The 25068-nt window shown below is 36.1% G+C and overlaps 11 protein-coding genes across 11 annotated transcripts; 3 read left to right on the top strand and 8 right to left on the bottom strand.

The window, feature by feature from the left end:
- Window positions 1–119: 119 nt before the first annotated feature.
- NCS2 (Ncs2p) lies at window positions 120–1529 on the bottom strand (the record flags this gene model as incomplete). Its single annotated transcript, XM_448949.1, has 1 exon — window positions 120–1529. The coding sequence occupies one exon, from the start codon at window positions 1527–1529 to the stop codon at window positions 120–122; it is 1410 nt and encodes a 469-aa protein (XP_448949.1).
- A 720-nt stretch (window positions 1530–2249) lies between these two features.
- On the top strand, window positions 2250–4013 carry TOM70 (protein channel TOM70; the record flags this gene model as incomplete). Its single annotated transcript, XM_448950.1, has 1 exon — window positions 2250–4013. The coding sequence occupies one exon, from the start codon at window positions 2250–2252 to the stop codon at window positions 4011–4013; it is 1764 nt and encodes a 587-aa protein (XP_448950.1).
- Window positions 4014–4528: 515 nt separating this feature from the next.
- MRP35 (mitochondrial 54S ribosomal protein bL35m MRP35) lies at window positions 4529–4816 on the top strand (the record flags this gene model as incomplete). Its single annotated transcript, XM_448951.1, has 1 exon — window positions 4529–4816. The coding sequence occupies one exon, from the start codon at window positions 4529–4531 to the stop codon at window positions 4814–4816; it is 288 nt and encodes a 95-aa protein (XP_448951.1).
- A 313-nt stretch (window positions 4817–5129) lies between these two features.
- On the bottom strand, window positions 5130–8069 carry NMA111 (Nma111p; the record flags this gene model as incomplete). The annotated part of the gene is made up of 1 exon (XM_448952.1): window positions 5130–8069. The coding sequence occupies one exon, from the start codon at window positions 8067–8069 to the stop codon at window positions 5130–5132; it is 2940 nt and encodes a 979-aa protein (XP_448952.1).
- A 478-nt stretch (window positions 8070–8547) lies between these two features.
- NAF1 (RNA-binding snoRNP assembly protein) lies at window positions 8548–10290 on the bottom strand (the record flags this gene model as incomplete). Its single annotated transcript, XM_448953.1, has 1 exon — window positions 8548–10290. The coding sequence occupies one exon, from the start codon at window positions 10288–10290 to the stop codon at window positions 8548–8550; it is 1743 nt and encodes a 580-aa protein (XP_448953.1).
- A 375-nt stretch (window positions 10291–10665) lies between these two features.
- On the bottom strand, window positions 10666–13155 carry SPC98 (Spc98p; the record flags this gene model as incomplete). Its single annotated transcript, XM_448954.1, has 1 exon — window positions 10666–13155. One exon carries the CDS (start codon window positions 13153–13155, stop codon window positions 10666–10668), a length of 2490 nt encoding a protein of 829 aa, XP_448954.1.
- Window positions 13156–13707: 552 nt separating this feature from the next.
- Window positions 13708–16506, bottom strand: FAR11 (Far11p; the record flags this gene model as incomplete). Its single annotated transcript, XM_448955.1, has 1 exon — window positions 13708–16506. One exon carries the CDS (start codon window positions 16504–16506, stop codon window positions 13708–13710), a length of 2799 nt encoding a protein of 932 aa, XP_448955.1.
- Window positions 16507–17027: 521 nt separating this feature from the next.
- TEP1 (putative phosphatidylinositol-3,4,5-trisphosphate 3-phosphatase) lies at window positions 17028–18320 on the bottom strand (the record flags this gene model as incomplete). Its single annotated transcript, XM_448956.1, has 1 exon — window positions 17028–18320. One exon carries the CDS (start codon window positions 18318–18320, stop codon window positions 17028–17030), a length of 1293 nt encoding a protein of 430 aa, XP_448956.1.
- A 281-nt stretch (window positions 18321–18601) lies between these two features.
- NRK1 (ribosylnicotinamide kinase) lies at window positions 18602–19333 on the bottom strand (the record flags this gene model as incomplete). The annotated part of the gene is made up of 1 exon (XM_448957.1): window positions 18602–19333. The coding sequence occupies one exon, from the start codon at window positions 19331–19333 to the stop codon at window positions 18602–18604; it is 732 nt and encodes a 243-aa protein (XP_448957.1).
- A 350-nt stretch (window positions 19334–19683) lies between these two features.
- On the top strand, window positions 19684–20187 carry MRPL23 (mitochondrial 54S ribosomal protein uL13m; the record flags this gene model as incomplete). Its single annotated transcript, XM_448958.1, has 1 exon — window positions 19684–20187. One exon carries the CDS (start codon window positions 19684–19686, stop codon window positions 20185–20187), a length of 504 nt encoding a protein of 167 aa, XP_448958.1.
- A 678-nt stretch (window positions 20188–20865) lies between these two features.
- On the bottom strand, window positions 20866–24537 carry RPB2 (DNA-directed RNA polymerase II subunit RPB2; the record flags this gene model as incomplete). Its single annotated transcript, XM_448959.1, has 1 exon — window positions 20866–24537. The coding sequence occupies one exon, from the start codon at window positions 24535–24537 to the stop codon at window positions 20866–20868; it is 3672 nt and encodes a 1223-aa protein (XP_448959.1).
- Between the last annotated feature and the right edge of the window lie 531 nt (window positions 24538–25068).

Genomic DNA, 25068 nt, shown 5'->3' on the forward strand with positions numbered 1-25068 from the left:
TTTGCTAAAGCAAATTTGTTGGACGTTATTTCATGTTTAGTAGTGATGTTGAACGAACTATCAATAATAAATATAGGATAAATAATATAAAGACATTTTTAATTAAGTTATAACTTAATTTATTCCAAACTGTACTCTGCTAGAACTTCATTAAGTTCTTGTTCATTATTCTTTGGCCACGGCACATTCAAATTTTTTACGCCTTGCATAGTTACTATACACCCATAGCATAGATCAACGTCATCCCCCTGTTCCCACACTCTATCACGCAGTTGATAATATGCTGTAGTTTCGAGCCCAATATGAGAAGTTGCCCATTTTTCATGCAAATCCCTTTCCAATTGAGATTCTAGAGGTTGCCCTACATTCACTGTAATGTCTCGGAGCCATTTAGAAACATCATCATGAACAGTTGACTTACATATACGGCAGTGTTTTTCTCCGAGAGTAGCTAGCGGTTCATCTAATTTATCACCAGTCCTCAAAACAGTGGCAATGACATTAGAATATTCGCCTTCAATATCATTGAAATATTTACGGGCAAGTTCATTGATGGTCATATTTTTAGCTAATCTCTGATTTCCAATATGCTTTTCTTTCTTTAATTTATTGACAAGCAAACTATCCTGTAATTCATACTTTATTAAATATTTTGATAAGTCAAATAAAGCACAGTAAGCATCAACTTCTGTCAGGAGGATATCCTTTAGTGGATACAAATTTTTGAATCTTGATCCATAATTGACGTCTAAATTGGTAGTATTTAGCTTTGATGATATTTGCGCACCTCTTCCTTTAACAACGCAGGAAATAATTTCATCCGCAAGTCTTGTCATCGAATGGCCCCACAGAATTGCCTTCTGACCATTTTGGTATGCATATTTCTTCACCAGATGCTTAGTTACAAAATCAATTATATCCTCTTTTGTAGAACGATTTGGACAACTAGTCAGTACTGTTTGCAATGAGAGATTTGCGTGCTCGGACTCATTAATAGATACTTGTCTTCCTGTGAACTCGACGTTATGTAAGACAACCTGATCGATTAGCTCCTTATCAATCTCAAACATGCTGTCCAAACATAATGTGTGGAACCTAATATTATCTTTATTCTCTGAATATCTAACAGTTGATAGTTCCTTTATGTTTGACTGGATATTTGTTAGTAGCTCGTCATTAGACTCTCTGTAACATATAAGCACATCAACATTAAACCCTGTCTTTTGATGCTGCATCTTTTGTTCCAATAGAGTCAAATGCACAATATCTAACATCATTAGTGAGGACGATCCAAAGGAAAGTGGAATCAGAATAGTTGAATTCTTATTCTGTTGTTCAGCTTCTTCCGCTGATCTTATTTTGTCCTTATACATTACTTTAAAAATGTCTCTGTAATAATCATCGGACATCATTTGCTTTCTTTGCTTCTGCATGACAAATACCCTAAAGCACTCAGCACAAAATAGTTCCTTTCTAGAAATAACTTCCACCGCATTCTTATTACAACGTTGGCACTGTTCGGCAGTCATTTTTTTTTTATATTCTTATGATAAGCAAATATTTGCTGCTATTCAAAATCTTTAATTATTAATGCGTTTTTATCGTTTGGTCTGGCCTTTTTCAATACTATATAAGGACCTGCTTTACCTGATGTTGACAAAGTGGAACTGACACATTCCAATAACAACTATAACTTATGAAAGGGTCCTATTCAGATTTGATTCAATGATTCTTTTCTGAATTAATAATCATCACTTCTGTCACTAGCTCATCGCGATGAGCTTCAATTTTTTTTTTTTCTTGGTAGCTCACTTACAAATACGTTACCCGCATGTTTTTTTTCACAGACCACAAGAGTAAGTCAATCATCTGATTACATCCTCGTACACTCACATTTTCTGTTCTTGTGCCCACCAGTCGCAATCCGAAGTAGCTGAATCATGTACCAAATGCAACTTGGTATCGGTGATTGAAGTTTGAATTGGTATATCTAGCAGATGGTTTTATCAAGAATTATCTGAGGATTCATATTTGTGGAACCTTAGATAACCTAGGAAAAAAAAGAGGTACTGTCAGGTTATTCATTCAAATTGTTTCGAGAAATCTGATTTCAACTCCTGGATAAGTCTTCCTGTTCCCATTTGACTAGACACACGTTCTAAGTGAATTATAATTTAAGCATCAGTTGAATAGTATTTCAAAAGGTCTCGTATCTGGCAGAGAATAATTGAAAACAAAAGGGTGAAAATATGAGTTCTGACAGTAACACCGTTGGGTTTTGGGTAAAAAATAAGAAAGCAGTGGTCGCATCTGTTGCTACCGTTTCTGCCGTTGTGGCGGCTTATTTCTATTATAAGCAAGTACAGGAGCTGAAGAAATCATTGGATGATGGCAATGATGTTGGTACAGCATCATCTAAAGTCGAGTACAAGTATCTTATGATAAATGATGAGCCAGATATTGAGTTGATGAAATTAGCAGAGACTGCCGAAAAGAATGAATATGCTTCTGAATTAAAAAAGAGAGGTAATGCCTATTTTAAGGTCAAGGATTATGAAAACGCTATAAACTACTATAAGTTTGCTCTCCAGTTGAAAAACGATCCTGTTTTCTACTCAAATATGGCAGCTTGTTATATATCATTAGAGCATAATAAAGAAGCTATTGAGGCATGTAGCAAGGCTTTGGAACTCAACCCTGACTACTCTAAAGTTCTCTTGAAGAGAGCCGCAGTCTATGAAAATATCGGGAAGTTCGCTGACGCTTTGTTGGATTTAACTGCAGTGTCGCTAAATGGTGATTACAATGATGCTACCATACAACCTATTGTCGAACGTGTTTTGAATAAGCAAGCAATGATGGCATTGAAGGATCACCTTGAAGCTTCTGAAAAGAACAAAGTGCTACCTTCATACACATCCATGGCTGCCTTTTTCGGTGTATTCGATGCGGAAACTGATATTCCAGGACATGATGCTACTGAAGAGTCGGACAAAATATTATCGGACGCCTTGACACATTTATATAGTCAAACAAAAGAAGGATATGACAGATGCGACAGTGAATTTACAAAAGCAACTGAATTGTATAAAGCAAAACTTGAGAATGACAGAACAAATAGTGTTACTAATGAAAAGGCTGCTATTGCTTTTGAACATACTGCTATCCTGAGCTTTTTGAAAAACGATCCTTTAACTGCAAGAGAATTGGTTGATGAAGCAATCAAGTTGCATCCAAGACCAAAATCTTATATCTACCTTGGATTGTTAATGGCTGACAAGGGCTTGGATGAAGAATACTATAGTAACTTCCAGAAAGCTATAGATCTAGATCCAAATATGGCAGCTATCTATTATCATCGCGGTCAAATGAATTTCATAATTCAAAAGTATGAAAAGGCTGGGGAAGACTTCGACAAGGCTAAGGAATGTGATCCAACCAATATTTTTCCTTACATCCAATTAGCTTGTATGTCTTATCGTGAAGGACATTTTGATGATTGTGAAACACTCTTCAGTGAAGCTAGAAGAAAATTCCCTGATGCACCAGAAGTCCCTAATTTCTTTGCTGAGATTCTCTCCGATAAGGGAGAAATCGAGAAGGCGGCTGCTGAATATGACAAGGCAATTGAACTAGAAAGTAAATCAGAAAACATTCATGTCGGTATAGCACCATTGGTTGGTAAGGCCACCACATTACTGAAATATCCTACAGTGGAGAACTTCATTGAAGCTGACGATCTATTTGAACAAGCTAACAATGAAGACCCACGTTCCGAAAAGGCGAAGATGGGCCTAGCTCAATGCAAATTACAACAAGAAGACTTAGATGATGCTATTCGTCTGTTTGAAGAAGCTGCTATATTATGTAGAACATTGGATGAGAAGCTCCAGGCAACTACTTTTGCTGAAGCTACCAAAGTTCAAATGAGAGTTAGGGCGGATGAAAGGTTACAAGCCAAAACCATGAAAGCTTTGGATGAAATTCGTCGTAATGGTGGACAAGGATTTTGAATAAGCGAGCTCCTAAACCAGACTCTACTCTTATTTATCTACTTATGCCCACACATTATGATAAAGACACTAATTTTGCAATATTCAGGCATCCTTTCATACCCAAATTATTAGGTTGTTATTATAATAATTTGTTAAATGATTTGAGATATTTAACTGCTTGCCTTCTGAAGAGTTTGGAATACAAATACATTTATTTGACTTTGTTTATCTCTGTAAATATTATTTTTGTACATAACAATAAATCGCAGTTGCATTTGAAGAATATTAATCCTCTAGCATATCAATCTCGTTTTACGAAAAGTAGGAATCTGCCTTGAACGCTAAGTTGTTTTAAATCATCATAATAGAGGTGGAATACAAATTGTAGGGAAGTGTAGTGCTGTTAGTACCTAATATTTAGAGAACCTTGAGCTTAATACTTTTGAAGGATAAATATATCACACGTTATATCCTATCTTTAACTTCTAGATTTCTTCTTTAATTTGGAGAAAAAGCGACGATCAACTTTTACAATGACTCTATTCAATAATGCTATAACAGCGTGCACATCTCGATTGTTGAGTATGAAAACTATGGGGGTATCTTCTTTTGGAATGGTATTTTGCAGAACGCTGATGAAGACTCATAGGGGTGCTTTAAAAAGATGGCGTCAAACTAGTACTGGTTTCAAGAGGGGTATTGCAGGTAGAAAGCATGGTAATATTGGGTGGTCACATCGGTCTTTAAAAAGTCTTACAGGTAGAACTGATGCTCATCCTACACAAATGAAACGTTTGAGAAGGCTAATGCCTTATAAATAAAACTGTCTTGAATTGGTTTCACGAAAGACAGTTATTTGATAAGTTTATCGATAAGTTTATCGATATTCCAGTCAATACTACAAAAAAGCATTTAAATAATTAGGCTTTGTCATATCTCATGTATATATAACAGTAACTATGCAAGCATTAGCAAGAATTAGTAAATATTTGCGTATAAACAATCAAAATTCATTACTATAAATATCTAATGATTAAATTAAATGAAATTAATATTAATAGCTATGTAAATGAAATTTGGGTGACCAAATGTAAATGCCACTTATATTCATTACACAACTGTTATGCAGTAGAATTATTTGGGGATCTCTTGGGAGTTATTATATTCTTTCTCAATCCATTTTCCTGTGTCCTTATTCTTCTTCAATTCAGCGGTTGGGAAGTAATGGTAATTTGTTTTTAGTGAAATAGCAAAAGGCACATTATCAAAGGTCATCATCCGGATCTTACAGTATGTGTTATCGGGTATTTGGCGTACTACCTCTAAAAATTTATCAAGGTCAGGAGTTGGGATTTCATTAACATGAGTAATGAAATTAGTGGCTGATATACCATACTGAATGGCTGGTGAAGATTCTCCCCTAAATGTACAATACACCCCCTTTGGAATGTCAGACATAGCTTGTCTTACCGCATGATGAGGCTTTTGAAGTATACAACCAGCAAAGATAACAATCTGGTCAGTCTCATCTACTTGAACTGTTTTCATGTCTAAATCGACTATTTTACCATCTCTGACAACCTTGAAATGTAAGACATGGGAGTCGATATTTTCATCAGAAGCATGAACGATACCTGATAACTGATCCATTTCAGTAACAAGTTTATCATTAACAGATAATATAACATCACCTGTCTGTAATTTAACTGTTTCTTCGGTGTATGAAACTCTGGAGACGGTAATGAACTGGAGTCTATTATTAGACTCGGCTTCCATTTTTTGGATCCATTCCTCAGGAACACCTCTAATTCTGGCATGCAATATAGAGATAGACCCAAAACCAGCATCAATTATATGAACTTGAGGTTTCTTCCCTGACTTTAATATATTGATAACATTCTTACAATCCATGATATCTAGCCCCATCAAATATACCTTTTCTTTGTTTTCTTGTCTTTCGCCGAGGAAGGATAGCCATAGAGCTCTGACTGTACCATCTTGATCTGTCATAATACCAAAATTGCATCTAGGGCTAATGTTACTATCAATAGAAATAGCTTCTAGGTTGGTAGCTCTATATCTTGGTATTAAGTTACTTGGAATACTGACGGAGGAAATATCCGTCACAGATGTTTCAGAGGTTATCAATCTATTATTATGTGTATAACCAATAAATTGTGCGCTTTCGCCCCTTTTCATCCTTCTATTCGAAAGCTTTGGAGTTACCACTGGTGCCTTTACTAGATTTGGATCGTATTTCACAATAGCATAGTTTTGCATTGGGTGTAGAAATTCAATGGTAGCTGGTATGACGATAGAATCCGCAATAGTGACAAATACATCTAAACAATCATGTGGAACTGCTCTTCTAGAAACAATTACATAACCCTGTTCGGCATCAATAATTAAACCTGAGGTTTTTAAAGTTTCGGCAGAAAGGGAATCAATTGGAATAGCTGCAACAGTATGAACCATACATAAGGAGCTGGAAAGTTTGGCAATTTCAGGATTAGTGGAAGGTATTGGTATAAATTTGGCTGTGTGTGGTTTCAAAGGTTCTTCAGAAATAGGATCAGCAACATTAGTGTAGTCCCAAATACCAGTTTTATCATTACGCTCATATATTCTGAACTCACTACACCAGTGACGATCAATATAGATAGAAGTAACATTAGGAGAGTGTTGATCAGTCAAATGGTGATATCTCACAGTCACTCTTGATTTATCAGGGATTGTTTTCATAACTTCAACAAATGCGTCAAGATTTGGTGTGTCTTGATAGTTTACTGAGTCTACAATCCAGCCTATCTTTTCTTTATTATCAAAATTAAATGATCCTGAGGCACTACTCAAAAATACACCTCTGATTGGTAGAGCATAGAATCTTGCCATTTGATAAGACAACTCATTGAAAGTAGCGCCACATACTTCGACATATTTTGATGGTGTGATGGCATGTAAATCGCCAATTGTACAAGTCACATTGATGTCAGTACCGCCTCTTTGAACAGTAAACTCAACGTTGTTACCAACATTTGAGTCTAGAATATCATCAACTTGAATAAATGTGGATATTCTCTGGCCATTTATAGCAATTAAAATATCACCTTCTTTAATTTTGCCATCCGATGGACCCTCTCTTAAAATAGTTTCTGCCACTAATAATCCAATTCTATCAGGGAATAAAGCCCTAGACGTAGACTCGTGTTCAGGTGTCAGACCCAATCTCTTACATTCATCATATGGTTTCAATAACCATTGAGTTTGAATAGTACCCCTAGTGATAGGTTGATCGGCTTGTATACATTTAAGAGCACGGAGGATTCTATCCAGCGGAAGAAAGAAGTCAGTTGAAGCCTCAGTAGACCCTCCGGCTTGTAGTGCAACGGCATAACCATCAACATTAACGACAGGGGAACCACTAGACCCACCAGAAGCAGAAGCAGCAGCTTGAATATATTCTGTGTTGAAATCATTATAAGTTAGTTCACCATAATCTGGTGCATTTCTATCAATTCTGCTAATGAAACCAGCTAAAATACTTAGCTTCTCACCAGCATCATTACCAACAACTCTGATTTCTGAACCAACTTTGGCCAAAGATGGTTTTAATTCAAGGGCATGTATTTTGGTGTATTTAATCTTCTTAGGATCAAATTTCAGGAAACCAAAATCGTGCACAGGGTCTCTGTAAATAGGAATAACGTCACATTCTTCATGATTATCAAAAACTACATAGCCCACAAATGGACCAGCTCCAACAACATGTCTATTTGTCAAAATAATACCTAACTCTGAGTCAACAACAAAGCCCGTTGCCTCAGACACAAGTGCGGGATCGCAATCGAACGGCGCCACTTGAGCAAAGTGAATGGATACAACAGCTTTGACAACTTTAGAGATAGTATCTTGCCACTGCATATTGTTCTTTATTCCATCTTCAAAGATAGCCGTGTCTATATCTTCATCAGCCATTATACATTCATTTCCATGCTCAACGTATTGTCTTTTAGCTAAATGGTCATCTGAACTGGAGGAATGGCTTCGTTTCTTGCCCTCGTTCATAATAGTCATGGCTGGTTATTTTAATTATCTCTTTTTTAAGTAAAATGGGAAAGATGCAATAATTAGAAAGTATCTATAGAATTTTACGAGAAATATTGTACTTCTATAACTCATATCATTGTATGATGGGGCACTCTGCATTATGATCACCATCAGGTTCATGGTTTTTTGACTTTTGAAAATTTTAAGATTTTTCCGTTTTGGGACATGCTCATCGCATAGGAAATGCTGATTTTCTTTTTACATATGCAATTTGTTAATGTCAATATATATATATATATATATAAATATATATAAATATGGGGTCTCCAAATTATCTATTACAAATCTCAAGTAGAGCTCAATCCTATGTATATCATATCAAGCTCTTACATTAGAATGAAACAGTATGCTATAAAAATCATAAAAAAATAAGGGCCTGAGTCAATGTTCAAATTGTAGTTTATAGTTTGTGTTAGATGCATTTTCACCCAATGATTATAGTTATTTACTGATGAAAGAATGATTGATTGCCTTGATTTGTAGGGCTGTTTGATTGTCCCTGATTTTGTTCTGTGTGATGAGGTGACTGTTGCTGTTGCATTAAAAGTTGGTGTAATTGATATGCTTGTTGTGAGGATTGATATGACTGCGGGTTTTGCTGCATTATTTGTTGCTGGTTTTGGAATTGTTGCTGGCCATTGAAAGGCATGTTTGGTAGATAAGGGTAGCCATTGTTTGTTGGTGGAGGATACATGCCTTGAGAAGACATTGGTTGTGGTTGAAAATTGGGAAATGAACCCTGCATTGGTGGAGCATTATATTGACTGTATTGAGGGTTGAAGTTGGTTGGGTATGGAAATACTGGAGGTATAAATTGATTTTGGGGCATGTTTGGTATAAATCCAGTTGGATTTCCAGTTGGAAAACCGGATGGATTGTGAAAGTTTCCATCATTTGGAGGGATATAAGAAGAAGTGCTTGGTAGATTGATCGAAGGTTGAAGCTGCGACACCTGCACACCCTTGCTTTGATCAACTGCGTGAGATCTAATTGAGGCATTGCCGTCATCATAATCCAATATTTTCGTCTTCTCTCTTGAGCTTCTTGAGGTATAATTCTTTGGCCTAGACATACCAATAGGTGGTCTCATTTTCTGAACAACAGGGAAATTATCGCTCCTAACTTTTTTAGTATTACTGTCATTTGTGTCGGCTCTTCCTGTCTTTTCTGGTTTTCTTTTCTTTTGTTTCTTTTGCTTCTTATACATTGCTTCCTTCTCATCATCAGAAAACTCTTGTTCTTCTTCTGGCAACTCCTCATCAAACATATTTGAAGCATCGGTTCCTTTAATCATTTTGATTTGAAAAGTGTCTATCCAATGAACATCTTTCAGGACAATAAAAACTTTTATTCCTATTAGAGACTTTAAATCATTGTTTTTCTTGTACGATTCAGACACACCAACTCTATAAAAAGGAGCTTGTAGTGGGCCAAATACTTCTCTTAAAACGCCCAATGGGGTCCTATCTTCTAAGCAAAAAATTGAACCTTCCTCTAAAACACGCTTTTCGCCTGATATATCTGCTGTTATAATTAGGTTATTGTCTAGAACTGATTTTACGGTACCTATGGATGAAATGTTAGTTTTTTCATCGATCACATAAGATTCTGGTAGATCGGCAGTCTGATCTTCCAAAACTTCATTTTTGGAAACAATTGGGGCAGATGTGCCATTATCTTCAAGGTCAGACTCATTCTCAACATCTACGTTTATGTCTTCTTCATCAGATGATGATGATGATGATTGTGATGATGACGAGTCTAAACTTGAGGTGTCAGAGTCTTCGTTCAAATTTGAGTTTGAGTCTTCTTGAGAATGATCGCTTACTTCTTGTTGTTGATCTTCAGTAGGTTTCTCAGCAGATGATGTAATATTCTGTTCTATTTCACCCCTGTTAGTACTACTTATTGTTGTTTCGTCTTTATTGAGAGTGACCTCTGTATTCTCTGTTTTCTCATCCGACTGTTCCGTTTCCAGTCCATGATCATTCTCATGTAGTTTGCTGTTGAAAGTTGGAGACTCCTCCACGCTTACATTATCATTCTCTTGTTCGGTTGCATTATCAAGCTTTTCTTCGAGCTTGGTTATGTTTTCACTCTTCGACTCGATGCGTATGTCATCGCTTAGATGCCCATCTACCTTTTCATCAGGATTCTGTAACGCCTTTGTAAATAGATCTTCTGACATTCTTAGCTTCTCCTGTTATGTTTAACCAAGCTGCCAGACTTCTAGTTAGTCCTGTATAATCAATATGCGAGGTCTATGTCAACTATCTACGTCAAATTTATTGATTCTAAAATTTGCGATGAGCATGTTAAAATTATTTAGACAGATTTTCGTCTTTTCGCAAAATATCTGTGTACTGAAAATTTTAAGTGCAAAAAGCCCGAATAGATAGTATATACACTTATAATGACAATATTATTATTACAACTCAACTTATATATGAGATAGTTGAAAATTTATATTTGGTACAATGTCAGGCAATATCACAATGCAAAATTGTATGGATCTCAAAAAAGGAAATAAAAACCGGTTCAAATGATAGAGAGCATAGTTGTATCAACGTAAATGCCTACTCAATCTCATTAGTTCCTCGTCTCCATCCGCCCTTAAGTCATCACAAAGTGTAGAAATCTGCTCCTTACAATGACTGTACTGTTTGGACAACAATTTGATTGTGTGGACTAGGCTTTGAAGATGTACAGATATTTCTGGATGATGCTCCAAACTTAATTGCATATAGATCTTGTATGAAATTTCATTTAATTCGTTGTACTTTACAAGAAACTCAGCAATGCTGTTCAATATTACAATCACAGTTGCTGGGTATGGTTTGTTAGAGCGTTCTCCAAGATTGTTTCCGGAATTTGTCGATAATAATTTGTGTGCCAAAATCCTTCCAAGGAATTGATTATGAGTGTTATCTAACTGCTCAATGTCCCGAAGATTTTGATTACCTAGGTGCTTTCTTCCTTCGTTAAGAATATTAATATCCGGCTTCAATACTCCATTTACCCTTTTCTCACCATGTTTATTGATCTTCACCTTGATATTGTCAGTTTTTTCTTTGTCAAATATCACACTTAATTCATTTTCTAAATCCAGATATCTTTCATTAATGACATATTGAAGGTAGTAATTGTCTAATTTTGTGTGAAATATTTGCAACTGCGTCAGAAGAATTGAGCATTTTGATATGTGTTTCGTGATATCTCCCATTACAGGACTGAATTCAGGAAACTTTCTAAATGTTCGCAAAATTTCTTTTGTCCGCTTAGACTCCTTTTCGAAATAGAATTGATTCTTTTTCAACTTCCATAAAAAGTTAAATATTCTTAAGTATTCCTTTCTGCCATTGGTACGATTAACATTCAGTACAAATGACAATGGCCTATCGACAATGAAGTCTAAGGTAAAAACATCCCAACCTATGGCGCCGTGGCCCAGATCGAGGAGACGTGCATCTAACTTGTTTATAATATAGTTGTTGTCACCACGATTAATTAAGCTTCTTAAAGACGATTGTTGTACTGATTCTTGAAGAATCCTTGTCAAAGAATAGTCAGAAAGTAGATCTGATGAGGAGGTTAGTGCTGAACTTAATTTTGTTATTAATGTATTGATCAGATCTCCTCTACCCATTAAAAGAATATTTCTTAGCGTCTTCAAAACATCATGATAATGAAACTTTGTGCATATAATGGTATCAATGTAACTAACAATTTCTTTAAACTGTGTATTAACTGCTTCAATAAATTCGATGGATATGCCGTTCTTTCTAAGACCGTCGTATATTTGTTTGTATCTGTTCGAAAATTCATTGGAGTATTCAAGTTCCTTACAGTATTTTTGGACAAAAATGTAAGATTTACCAATTACGAATATCTGTCTCGCTTGCATGTATGTTAGAAATGAAGGAATCTTATCTGTATTCAATTTAAAGATTACTTCACCATCTGTATTTTCTTGCTCTACTTCGATAAAGAGTTCATTATTAGTATTGTCTATCGATCCTAATGTAAGCCACTGAGACAAATAGTCGTAGTACAAAGTTAGCAATGTGCTAAACAGTTTGTCTGCTATGTTTTCTATTGTTAAGTCACCATGGTGTCGCAGTTGTTCTAACAAAGATAGCAGTTGATCTCCAGTCAAACCCTCAAATTTTAGCATGATAGAATAGAAGACTCTTAGCTTATTAATGCTATCATAAATGGAAACATAGACACCATTGTTCGTACTTATTTTATCATTTGATGCAAGTTGATTTATTAAACCGTTGTATGTATTCAGTTCCGATCCCACTGCTATTATGAATGCTTTCTTCATTGGAGATATTGGCATTCGTCTATATTTATCGCACAAATTCCCTAGCTCTTTGTACAAAAGTCCAGCTTCAAAAATCAAATGAAGAATACCACTTTCAGAATTCGGGATGTTAGACGGTATGATTATTTTGTCATATTCAATATCAAATAGTTCAGATGTAGTACCTAGCAGAACAAATGGTATTGATTTCATGATTTCCTGCTCATCTATCATGTTTTTCATGTAAGGTTCTAATAAAGATCTTAATGGTAATCTGTTAGGAGATTTTCCTATATTATTGTAAGCTTGAGAAGATAGCATTGACCTTTCGGAATAGCGATCAAGGTTTTCAAAGGATTCGGAATATTGACTTCCAGGCCTGCCCATATTCAGGTTTCCATCATATGGACTGATGTTGAGCCTGTTTAATATAAATTGATCATTAGGATTATCTGAGTATTCCATTTGTAACTCATTTACATAATTGAGCATCTCTTGTTCATTTGACATGGAAAATAATGGTTCCAAAGATGATAATAGTTTTGGCAATGTATTTCTATGCCGAAGGGTTACTGGTATTTTTGATTGAAAGTTTTCAATTAATTTACTCAGCTGTTGTTTATTCTTATAGGGTGATGATAGTAAAAACAAAACATCTTTTGCAAATAGCTGTATGACAGTGTCAGGAAACTCTGGAGGTAAATATGTCTCCAGTAGCAGAGACAAGCTATTTCCCAATTCCATGCAACAATGCTGATTCACCAAATATAATTCAAATGAGTAATTGGACCCTCTACTATTATACTTTCAATAGTGACAAAATTTAAATCCAAGCTAGGGCTATCGGGGTACCTTTAAAATCCTATTTGTGATATGAATATGGTCATACAATACAAGTGAACCGAGTTATGCTCAAATGTGAGAGACCTTCAATAATAACAGAAAGGTTCTGGTCAATGATATGTTTGCTTATTCTATGGTGATTGCCGCTGGTCGACTGTTACCGTAACTGTGGTGCTCAATTAGCTAAAAATGCATGGCTCATCTCACTGATCCCGATCCATTTGTTTACCATTTCGTCAAGAGCTAACATTTCCTGATTTTACGCGACACACAAAAAGAAGTATCGTGAATAATGAGCAGAACACACACTAGATTAACGAGTAAGATTGTAATATTAGGAATACCTGAAATATGAAATTATAGAATTAGAAAAATGCAAAAGTTATATTAGGATGAGCTATCCTCTAAATTGGATTTATACTACTGCTAATATGGTATGTGCATGAAATTCTCCTAACTAGCGATTGAATTATTTTTCTTTTGATAACCTAGATCTTCCATCGCTACTTGGTAATGTTCGAAGTTATAAAATTGTAGCAGGGCTCTTAAGGCAATTTCTTGTCCATATGCATCACTTAATTCGCCAGTGATGTCCTTACCAGCTACCCAGTTATCTATTAGTTCCAACTTTTCGTAAAGGAATACTCCTGAAATTAGCTCCATATGTTCAGATTTCCAACGTTTGTTCTTGAATGGAGTTAGTTCTTTGATGATTTTAAGGAGCGGGTGATAAATATCCAGATTGAAGATGTGATAGTATTTTTTAACTATGGTTCCAATAGATTGGGGTAGTTCTTTGATTCTCTGTGTTTTGTTTCCAACTACTTTCTGGAGAATCCGCAGCAAGTATGCCAGCGATGGCAAAAAATCAAGATTCACCGCCTTCTGTACCTGATGAACATATCTAAAGGAGTTCTTGTATTCAAAATTATATTTTGAACACTCAGACCAAAACGATTTATTCGATGTTATTATTCTATTGAAAATCCTGTCCCCATAGATGTCAGAGTATTTGCCTAGTACTGCACTACAGATATTTATGAATTGTGAATCATACAATATCACACCTAGTTGTTCAAATTTCAAAATGTGGCTTAACTTAAACCACTTCATAAGCATGAACAATAGCTCAACAGAGCTCTTCAGTGAGCTTTCCTTAGCCTTAGTTAATTCCAATTGGGGAAGCAGAGTATTCTCATCTACATCTTCAGCGTTGGAGGTAAATTGGTTAGTTAAGTTTAGTTCAATGGTCTGTAACAGGACAAACACTAAAGAGTTTAAACTTGTAAAGCATTCTTTGTAAAAATTATCCACCCGAATCATTCTCTTCAGGGATTCATTAGCTGTACCGGTAAGTGATGAATAATCATAAGGATCGGTAAGATTATCCTCCTCCCATCCACGCTCCGTTGCCATAAAAAGATCTCTCTCATGCCAAAGTTGTTTTGTAGTCAATTTAATTTGTAAATTTTCCGCCAGAATTGTTGCGGCTTCTTCAATGCTGAATGGTATTTTTGATTCAGAGGTCTGTTTCGGAGTAAGCTCTGAGTGTAAACGCCTATCTAACTCATCAATATCCTCTTCGTTGTCTGATGGGTATAAGCAAGGGTACAGTAGATTTGTTTGAAACGATTTCCTACCTTTTGATGTTTCATTAAAATGTAGGAGTTGAGGTGATGAAGGCGGTGAAGGAGCAGGTGTGGCAATATGTTGTTCTGGAACATTGAGAGTAATATTTATAGCATTCTTAGATTTTGGTCTTGGGATTTCTAAAAATTGTGAAAGCGAATTCGATTTGTCAAACTCCTTTGGCAGATTAGTAGTAGGTAGTTTACAGGACGGGTATCTTGTGACAATATCCGAGGTGAACGCCTCGTATTGTAAGGGTGATATTGTCCATTTGTTTTTTCGATTTTCTATTTTTCTCAAGCCATGATATTTGTAAAGGTCTTTTTTGGTTTTCTTATAAGTCCTAATATCACCAAACTGGAGTAGTATAACTTTTGAAAGAAGCATTATTATATTTCTTATTCTCATTGATAGACGACTGTTCCAGCGCCAAGCTTCGATATATTTTGTTAAGTAACTAAGTATGCCTGCATCATCAAAGTTACCTATGACTTTGTCCACAATATGTTGTTGTTCTTTGTTGCACCTAAATACTATGCATTGCAATGTTATCAAGTATATTACCGAAGACAAATACAAAAGTGACTTCGAATAACAATTTAAATTAGTGGAGGAGTCTTTACAGCAATCTGCAATTTCTATAAATTTTTTAAGTATTTCTGGAAGGTGTTCAGCCAGGAGCATATTATTCCTTTTAATATATTTCAAATGATCGTCTTTTCCTTCAACAAAAGCAAATAAGCCAAATGAAATGTACGCAACGCACATGACGATAGATTCATCATTATCATTCATATTACTGAGTAGTTTTTGAATGTGTAATTGAGCTATAGTTTCGTCAGTTAGAAAAGCCTCGGCATTGTTAATATGCTTAATAAATGCATTGTGTATATGTGTAAAACTGGAATAGTCGGCTAACGTAAACCAGTCGGATATCTCATCATCCAAACTAATTGAATCCTCCAGGTACCACTCAACTCTTGGCTGAAGACTTGGTTTGAATCCACATTCATTGGTAATCTTTTCAGCACATTCTTCTAAACTTCTTCTGTATGCAGCATTGACAGGCATATTGTAGTCTATAATCTCAGAATCTGAGTCGGAATCACTCGATGGATTAGATACTATAGGTCCGTCGATTTCGTCAACATTCTGAAATTCTTCATCATCATTGTCATCATCAATTGAGTCAGAGTCGCCAAACTGATCGCCAGATATAGGATTAGAATTGTACTGACCGAAATCTAACGGACTTAATTCGATATTTGACAAATCAGTATCTATTAGGGACCTGTTTAAATAAGGTGATCGATTGGCATTTTCTAAATTACTGATTGAACTCTCCTCATTGTGTACATTAAGAACCGAACTCACAATATCAAGCTTTTTCCTCAGCATTTTATCTAAATCTGATATTCCTTTGTCTATAGCACCTTTAGCTCGAGGTGAAGATGGGTAACTTGATGCTCCCCTGTTTTCAGTAGGTATATCATCTATAAAATGCTGAAAAGATGTATCAGTTCCGCCAGTTTTCCTTGCATACTTGAGATCTTCCAGGGACTGTGATCTTCCAATTGCTTCACTATCTCGATCTAGTAGATGCACCTTAGCCTTCTTTGTCATATTAGTGTGTATATTTAAACTGCCACAGTTAGCAGCTGAACACCGATAGCGAGTATAATTAAAGTAATATGTATACGCTACACAGAGTGTGCTCCTTGAAAGAACCAGTATAAAAGACTAAAGTGGTTCCCGTTAGTTCAGAGTAGCCAACCGAATCTGTAATTTAAAGCGATTTTACTTCAGATTTTGGCACCTTGTATCTTCTGATCTATAATTCCTGCGAAAGTGATTTTAGCAGCTTTAACATGAAAAAAGTTAGAATTCAGATATACTATTATAAAGGTTAGATGCTGAAGTTTAGCGAATCTGGTTCTTATTCAAGAGGCATACCTTAAAGCATGAGTATGTTTTAATGGTAATTATATATCTCTTTAGTTGTTTGTGCAATCTCAAGACAATCGCAGTTACATATACTATTAGTGAAATAAACTCTTGAAAGTGTTTATTCATGAAATAAACCTATAGAAAAGACATAACATTGGTATAAGAAATATCAGTTTACAGGTATTGTGGTTTTACTGTCACAATAAAGACCATTTCAGAATGCACGATGAGAAGAGGCGTAAGCCTTTACTCCGGGTTCCAGAAGTGCCATCTAATTCATTCCAACGGATTATAAAAATAAATTTCAGGCCATTGTTTTGTTCATGGCGCAGTTCATTCAGTAAGAAGTTATTTGTTGAGTTTGTCTTACTACATCTCACTGTTTCCCAGTAAAGGTTGAGCCAGCAATTCGAGTTTGATGCTAATGTGGTTATTCTGTGAGACATTGCATGGGATCGAGCTACTAGTGAAAATTCTATTTTGATATCACTCACTTCAACAGGCACATTGATATCTATGGTAATATTCTTACTATTCTTAAAATATAATGCCTTGGTGGTTGATACTTGTTCGGGTGTTTGCACTGAAATAAGGTCTATTAAGCCGTCTCTGTTATTATTATACTTTGAAATCTTCACGGCAGTATAATACGGATGAGAGAAGAGTATTCCCGACATTGCTTGCAGCGTTATGGACTCAAGTTGGAACCGTGACATCTTTATTTGATCTACTATCATGCTATTGCAATTTATACCGTAGTACAGAGACAATTCATGATATCTTATGTATCTAATTTGAGAGTTAATAGTCACCCCTTTGCTTAATCCCATTCTAAATCGTTTTTCCATAAAGAGTTCTTTGGCCTCTTCGAATGGACAGTTCATGTATTTCATCATGTAAGCAATGCTGATTGTTCCTGATCTTCCTTTCCCCATACGACAATGAAGAATAGCGACATTGCTTTCAGATTGCGAAATATGTAGATTCATGTCATCGATTATTTCCTGTAATAACAGAAATGGTGGAGGGCAATGATCCAACCATCCCTTCCTACAGATTAGAGAATTAATCCCATTTAAAGTTGTGGTTCTTTGTCCCCTACAGCTTGTTGAGCTTGGCCTTTGGTAATTTGGAAAATATAATGTCTTATCATCAGCATTTTTAATGTCAATATCGTCATAGTCAGAACCGTTCTTTTCGACTTTGAAGTTAAATATTTTCCAAGTTCCCTTTCCGTGGTGTTTATTCAAATATTCAACAATTTCATCCAAACCATTACGGTAAAGCAATTTTGGATACTTGGTAACAGGATATGAGCAAACTAATAGGTTAGGAGTGATGTAAGAAATGTCTAAAGATGATTCAGAACTGCTATTCTCAACATTGAAGGGAATAGCATAAAGTGTTCTCACAAACTTTTTAGGATTGAGATGCAAATTTCCCATAGGACCACGAATGGTATAATCAGTGCTACGATTGATCGTCGGCATTTGGTGCTAGTACCAAATTCATATTTCAATCTAACACTTGATTTGCGGAAATAAAGTAACGTGTCATGATATTATTTCCTTTTTGATAATTGGGAACAAAAAGCAGGCGCATGAACCGCCCTATGACAATCTGCCACAAAGAATATTATTGTGAAAGAAAACAGAGCAGTGAAGTGGGTGGCATTTGCTCTATGTGTAAACGGTCAAATTAAATTACTAGATAAGCCTAGTTAAGAATGTTTATGATTCAGAGATATGCTAGCGGTTATAGTTAAGAGCTCTTATCTAAGACTCGAACAGTAGTTAACGATTTGATCTGATACCCAGGTGAGAGCAGTTGATATTTGCACATCCTCATCATTATTGAAGTCCTTGATAGAATCATTTAGCTCATACTTCAATTGCCCCTCCACATTATTATCGATAAAAAGATGTGCATGGGCCTCTTTATAGTTCTTGTATACAAAATCATCAAAATAGTATGGTGGGTCTACCCAAAAGGAGTCCAATGTCTGATATCCAGGTCTAGCTGCTCGCCTTTTCTTTAATGTCTCATAAGGAGCACGTATCAATAACCTGACGTCAAACTTAGAAGCTACACTCTTATCGTGGTATATTAAAAACCCATCGACTAAAACGATCCTTAGATTGTCAGGTAGTGACTCAAACTTTTCTCTGATAGGTTGTAAAGACGCCTCATTTAGATTAAACTTATCTAAGCTATCAACATTATTGTTGTGTATAAGCTTTGCATCAATTCTGCCAGTGTGTCGTATATTATCTAACTCTGCTCTGAATGAATCAAAGTCTAAGGCACCAACACAATCCCAGTCCTGAATGCCATATTTACTGTTGACAGGAATATCCTTGTCATGCTTGAAGAAATCATCCTCATGAATCAAAGTCAAATCAGGCACAATTCGGGCCAACAGCTTCGCTATCGTGGTCTTCCCACTACTTGAACACCCACTCAAACTTACCAATACAACCTGTGTGGAGTCGGAATTTGTCATGATTTAAAATGCAGTAGTCTCTTATAATTAACTGAACAAAAAAATCTGAACTATTCAAATGTAGTATAAAGTAATCTCATAGGTCCCGTTTGAATTATGTAAAACTGGCTACTTTTGTTCTTCTCTATAACTTGAAAAATCAAAATCATATGTAACGATTAGTAAGTCCTCGATGTTTCTTAGCATTAGGATGGCCCTCGAAGACAACGACTAAGTGCTATTCAATACATTAAGTGTGTGAACTGTAATGAATTACCCATATAAGAATAGCATCGAACATAGCTGTGCTGCTGCTTGGGATACGTCATATTTCTACTGCTCATACTAAGGTAATAAGATAAGTTAGGACTATGTCTCAGAAAGTTGGACACACAGGGCTAGCGTTTGCCAGGCTATGGCACCATGTTGATTTGGCTAAGGATAAGAGAACATTAGGTAGGGTTGCCTCTTCTATCGCGGTGACACTTATAGGTAAGCACAAGCCAGTATATCATCCATCTCAGGATTGTGGTGATTACGTTGTTGTGACTAATTGTCAGAAAGTGCGTATAACTGGTAAGAAGTTTGAGCAAAAGACTTATTGGTCGCATTCAACTAAACCAGGTAATTTAAAGTTAACAACAATGAAGACCATGGCTGAGAATAAAGGCTACGGTGAACTTTTGAAGAAAGCTGTATCTGGTATGTTACCCAAAAATAGACTTAGAAAAGTAAGACTAGCAAGACTGAAAGTATTTGATGGTGCTGAGCATCCTTACGGTGACAATTTTACTGCATATGCCTTGAAACAGCCAAAGGTGCAGAAATTAATAGAATCTAGGCAAGAGCGTACACAGGTTTCACAAGAAGCTTGATAATGATAAGCCAGACTTATGATATACTCTTATTGTTGATATACCATCCTAACATATTCCAATTTGATATCACCAACAAAGAAAGGTGTGATTACACCAAGCTTAAATAAAAATGAGGTCTTTTTCTCACATTCTTTGGGTGTTCCTCCATCATTTAAATAAACTTGTACATATATAAAATGATTATGATTTTGCTTATTAGATAATTTGGTGAAACCCAGATCTTAAGTAATGATATTATTGATTTTTTCGTTATATTACAGAATAAGTTTCTATAATGAAATTATATAGAAAATATTAAGCAGACAGATAAATCTAGTTCATGCTTTAACAGACTGGAACTTCTTTCCAAATAATACTTGAAACGGCGCAATATCGTTTTGAGCTAATATATTAAATATACGGGTCATTTGGAGTAAAGATGAGTAAAAACTGTTATAGTTTCAACTCCTGAAATAGCTCATCAGTAATGTTTTTGATAGTGATGTAAGCAACTCGGTGTTATGAGGGTATATATGTACTATTGCGAGCATGCAAATGCATCTATCAAAATTCTATGCAGTCTTCAGGACGTTGTGGTAGCCTGATAAGGTATTAAATGATGTTTTAAATGTGGTAATCATAAGTTAAAATTTAGAGAATTATGCCATATCCTCTGGTTAATATCACTTACCTTGATTAAAAATCTCTTGAGCGGTCGGTGTAGAGACGAGGTGTGATATTCATAGCCATCAATTCTTGAAATAGTAATTTGGCAGCATATGGTATATGAATTTGGTAGATATCGATCTTATTGTCACAACCCTTACATTCAAATTGATTATGGTTTAGTTTTGCAATAACAGACATCAAACCACAAATACCACAGATATGTACTCTGAAAGCATCGGAAGCTTCCATTAATCTTTCCTTCAAGAAAGCTGCGGCACCATGAGCGATCATACAGTCACGTTCCATTTCACCGAATCTTAGACCACCATCTCTTGATCTACCTTCTACTGGTTGTCTAGTTAGTACTTGCATAGGACCACGAGCTCTGGCATGAATCTTATCGTCGACCATGTGTCTCAAACGCTGATAGTATGTTGGGCCAAAGAAAATTTGAGCCATCAACTTCTTACCAGTGTGACCATTATACATGACTTCGAAACCACGAGATTGGTAGCCGTGTTCTCTTAGTAGTTTGGAAATACCTTCAACAGTAATATCAGTAAAAGGAGAAGCATCACCTTCATTACCAGACAATGCAGCAACTTTACTTAGTAAACATTCAATCAAGTGCGCCACAGTCATACGAGATGGAATAGCGTGTGGATTGATAATCAGATCAGGGACAATACCTTCGGCTGTAAAAGGCATGTCTTCTCTTCTGTAAGTTATACCGATTGTACCCTTTTGACCGTGACGAGAAGCAAACTTGTCACCAATCTGAGGAACCTTAGTTGTTCTAACACGTACTTTGACAAACTTAAGACCATCTTGGTTCGTTGTTATTAGAACTTGATCGACAATACCATTTTCTGTACTTCTCAAAGGAGTAGAAGCATCTCTCTTCGAATGGTAAGCAGTTCTTTGACCTAGTTCTTCTTCATCCGGTGCAATAGGTGTTGTCTTACCGATAATTATATCTTCTCCAGACACTCTGACACCTGGTGCAATCAAACCATCTTCATCTAACTTATCGTATGTACCATGCTTCATTCTTAATGTATTAGTACGTTGAGGTTTCTCAAAAGTTTCAGTAATGGACATACCATATTTTTTCTCTTGATCCATATACGATCTAAAGAACAGAGATCTAAATAAACCACGGTCAATAGATGATTGGTTCATAATCATGGAATCTTCTTGGTTATACCCCGAATAACATGCAATGGCAACAATAGCGTTCTGACCGGCAGGCAATTCTCTGAATTTTAGGTATTCCATTGCACGAGTAGTACCTAATGGTTTCTGAGGGTAATATAGAATGTTAGCCATAGTATCCATACGGAAATTGTAGTTTGTTAAGAAGACACCCATAGCTTGCTTACCCATCGCAGATTGGTAAGTATTACGAGGAGATTGATTGTGATCAGGGAATGGAATAATAGATGCTGCGACACCAAGGATCATTGATGGATGGATTTCACAGTGGGTGAATGTTGTGGCATGATGAGTGACCTTAATACGTTTAGCAAGATCGACATTTTCTTTAGGTATATCTTGCTCAACTGCAGTTGGTTCAAGATCTTCTGGTTGCATGGCAATCAAAATAGATTCTTCTTCTTCGGCATCAATATACTCTACAAGACCTTCGTTTAATAGGGAAGACCATGTGTAATCTTCAGCGTCCTCAAATCCACCCTCAATATCTTGGTATTCAGTAGCCATTAACTTGGCGACATGACCTTTTCTAACTTTCAATTCCTTACGACCTAATTCTTCGTCATCTTCAACAATAAACAATGGTCTATATACCCTACCGGCATCGGTAAAAATTTTCAATTCCTGTTCTCTAATATCTCTGATCATAGAAACTTCTGGATTGATATCACCCTTTCTTCTTAGTGTTCTTAGTGTTTCCATTAATCTAGCAGGGTTTCTGTGAACACCGTGCCAGACACCATTAACAAACACTCTAGTGGCATCCGGAGATTGATGTGGAACATAATCTTCCAAAGGTTCCATACCCCATTCGCTTAAAAATGTGATAATAGGCATAGGGTCGGCACCAACAGAGATACAAGACATAAGTGATAAGTTCTTCACTAGACCACAAGCTTGACCTTCAGGAGTCTCGGCGGGACAAACCAAACCCCAATGAGTGTTGTGAAGTTGACGTGGCTTTGCCAGTTTACCATCACGACCTATAGGTGTATTTGTTCTTCTTAAATGTGATAGTGTTGAGGAATATGTATAACGATTCAAAACTTGTGACACACCGGCTCTTGAAGACATAGCTTTCTTTTGTTCACCCCAATTACCAGTAGCCAAAGCATACTTAAGACCTGACGTGATGGTCTTCGCATTAATAGCTAATTTCATGTTGAAATCATTGGCTTCTTCGACTGTTCTCTGCATGTAACGGAAGATATCTTTGGTTAGTTTCCTGAACAGCGTCTTGAAAAGCTGGGCAAGTAATGGACCTGCTAAGTCTAATCTCTTCTTACCGAAATGGTCACGATCATCTTGATCTTTACGGTCAAGAGCACATAATAGCAGTCTATTAATCATGTAACCCAAGAAAAAGGCTTTTCTGGACTCAAAACCTTCTAACTGGGTAATATGAGGTAGAAATTCCTTTTGCAAAATGTCTTTGGCGTATTGAATTCTCTTTTCTTTCTTGATACCCAACGCAGTACCACGACGACCAATGAAATCAAGAGCTGTTTCACGATCTTGAATAACAAAACCATCTTCTACACATGGCTTTAACATTTCCAGCATTTGCCAATCATTGACATCGTAACAAATATGTTCTAAAATTTCACCATCCGGAATAATACCTAGTGCTCTAAAAATGATAACGATTGGGATATCCTGCTTAATGTATGGAAGAGTTGCTTTAATGGTACGAGCTGAACTGCTTTCACGACCATACAGTTTAACTTGCAATGTACTGATAAATCTGGAACCCTTTTCAAGAGCAGATCTGATTTCGGCAACATGTGATATTGGAGATGGGGCTGCTTTCTTGAAAACTTGAACAATGTTACCTGCAGAACGTTCTTGTGCGATTAAAACTTTCTCGGAACCATTGATAATAAAGTACCCTCCCATATCAAATGGACACTCCTTTAATTTATATAGATCAGATTCGGTGGCATCACTTAAATAACAATTCTTGGACCTCAACATGATTGGTAGACGGCCAATAAAGACTTTACCACTCTCACTGTCCTCTTCAGATTCTTCGGCAATTAGTTGATAGTTTAAATCTCTACCAGGGACATCCACTGCTTCGTAAGTTCTCTTAGTAACATCTACAAACAAACCAGAAGAGTATGTCAGGTTTCTCAGTCTTGCTTCTTGTGGATATAATGCGTGTGTAACACCATCAGATTCGTTCACCATAGGTTTCGTAACGTATATCTTACCAAAACTTATTTCATATTTTCTACTAATGTTATCTTGTTCAGTGGTATGTTGGGCTAATTGTTCCAAAATCAAAGTGGAATCCTCTGAGATAATATCCTGTAGAGTATAATCAACAAATTGGTTGAATGAATCCAACTGTTGTGACACCAGACCTTTCTCTCTGAAGAAAGCAGAGATGACTGCCCAAGTATCCTCTGCTGTGATTGGGGCATTCTCTTCCTCAAATCCATAAGGATCTTCATCATAATAGTCTTCGTTGTCGGCTGACATGATTGATTTCTTTCGAGTTGCTTTTAAGTTTTGTTCTGTTTTTTATTTTCTTCTAAAAGAAGCAACTGATAAATGACACTGTCTTCAATAAAATAAATTCGATAAAATCGACAAAGTCAATGTATAAGCAATCAAATATTGGATCTAACCACTATTATGGGAATTTAATGGCTCAAATACTTTAATAATCCGAGTGGAAAGCTGAGAGGCAAATTTTTCTTTCTGTTTTTCCTTCTCTTTTGAACAGGCAAGCCAACGATGTATTCAGGACGGAGAGATAAAACAAAAGAATGTATGGTCCCAACCGATATTTTTACTGAATAACTAGTGGGTTTATCTCCTGGAATCTCTTCGTGCCGCTAAGTTTCAAGGAATACAATCTAAAACTAAATTTGACAAAGTCTCTCTTTCAGCTTCCTATTTTGCTTGTTTTTCATTGTCTTCATTCAAAAATTTTTGCGAGACAGTGCTCAAGTTTAACGTGTGGGATGATGATAATACGACGGAGATGGTAATACGGCTAGCGTATAT

The sequence above is a fragment of the Nakaseomyces glabratus genome, chromosome L (genome assembly GCF_010111755.1).
Source record: "Nakaseomyces glabratus chromosome L, complete sequence".
Lineage (NCBI taxonomy): Eukaryota > Fungi > Ascomycota > Saccharomycetes > Saccharomycetales > Saccharomycetaceae > Nakaseomyces > Nakaseomyces glabratus.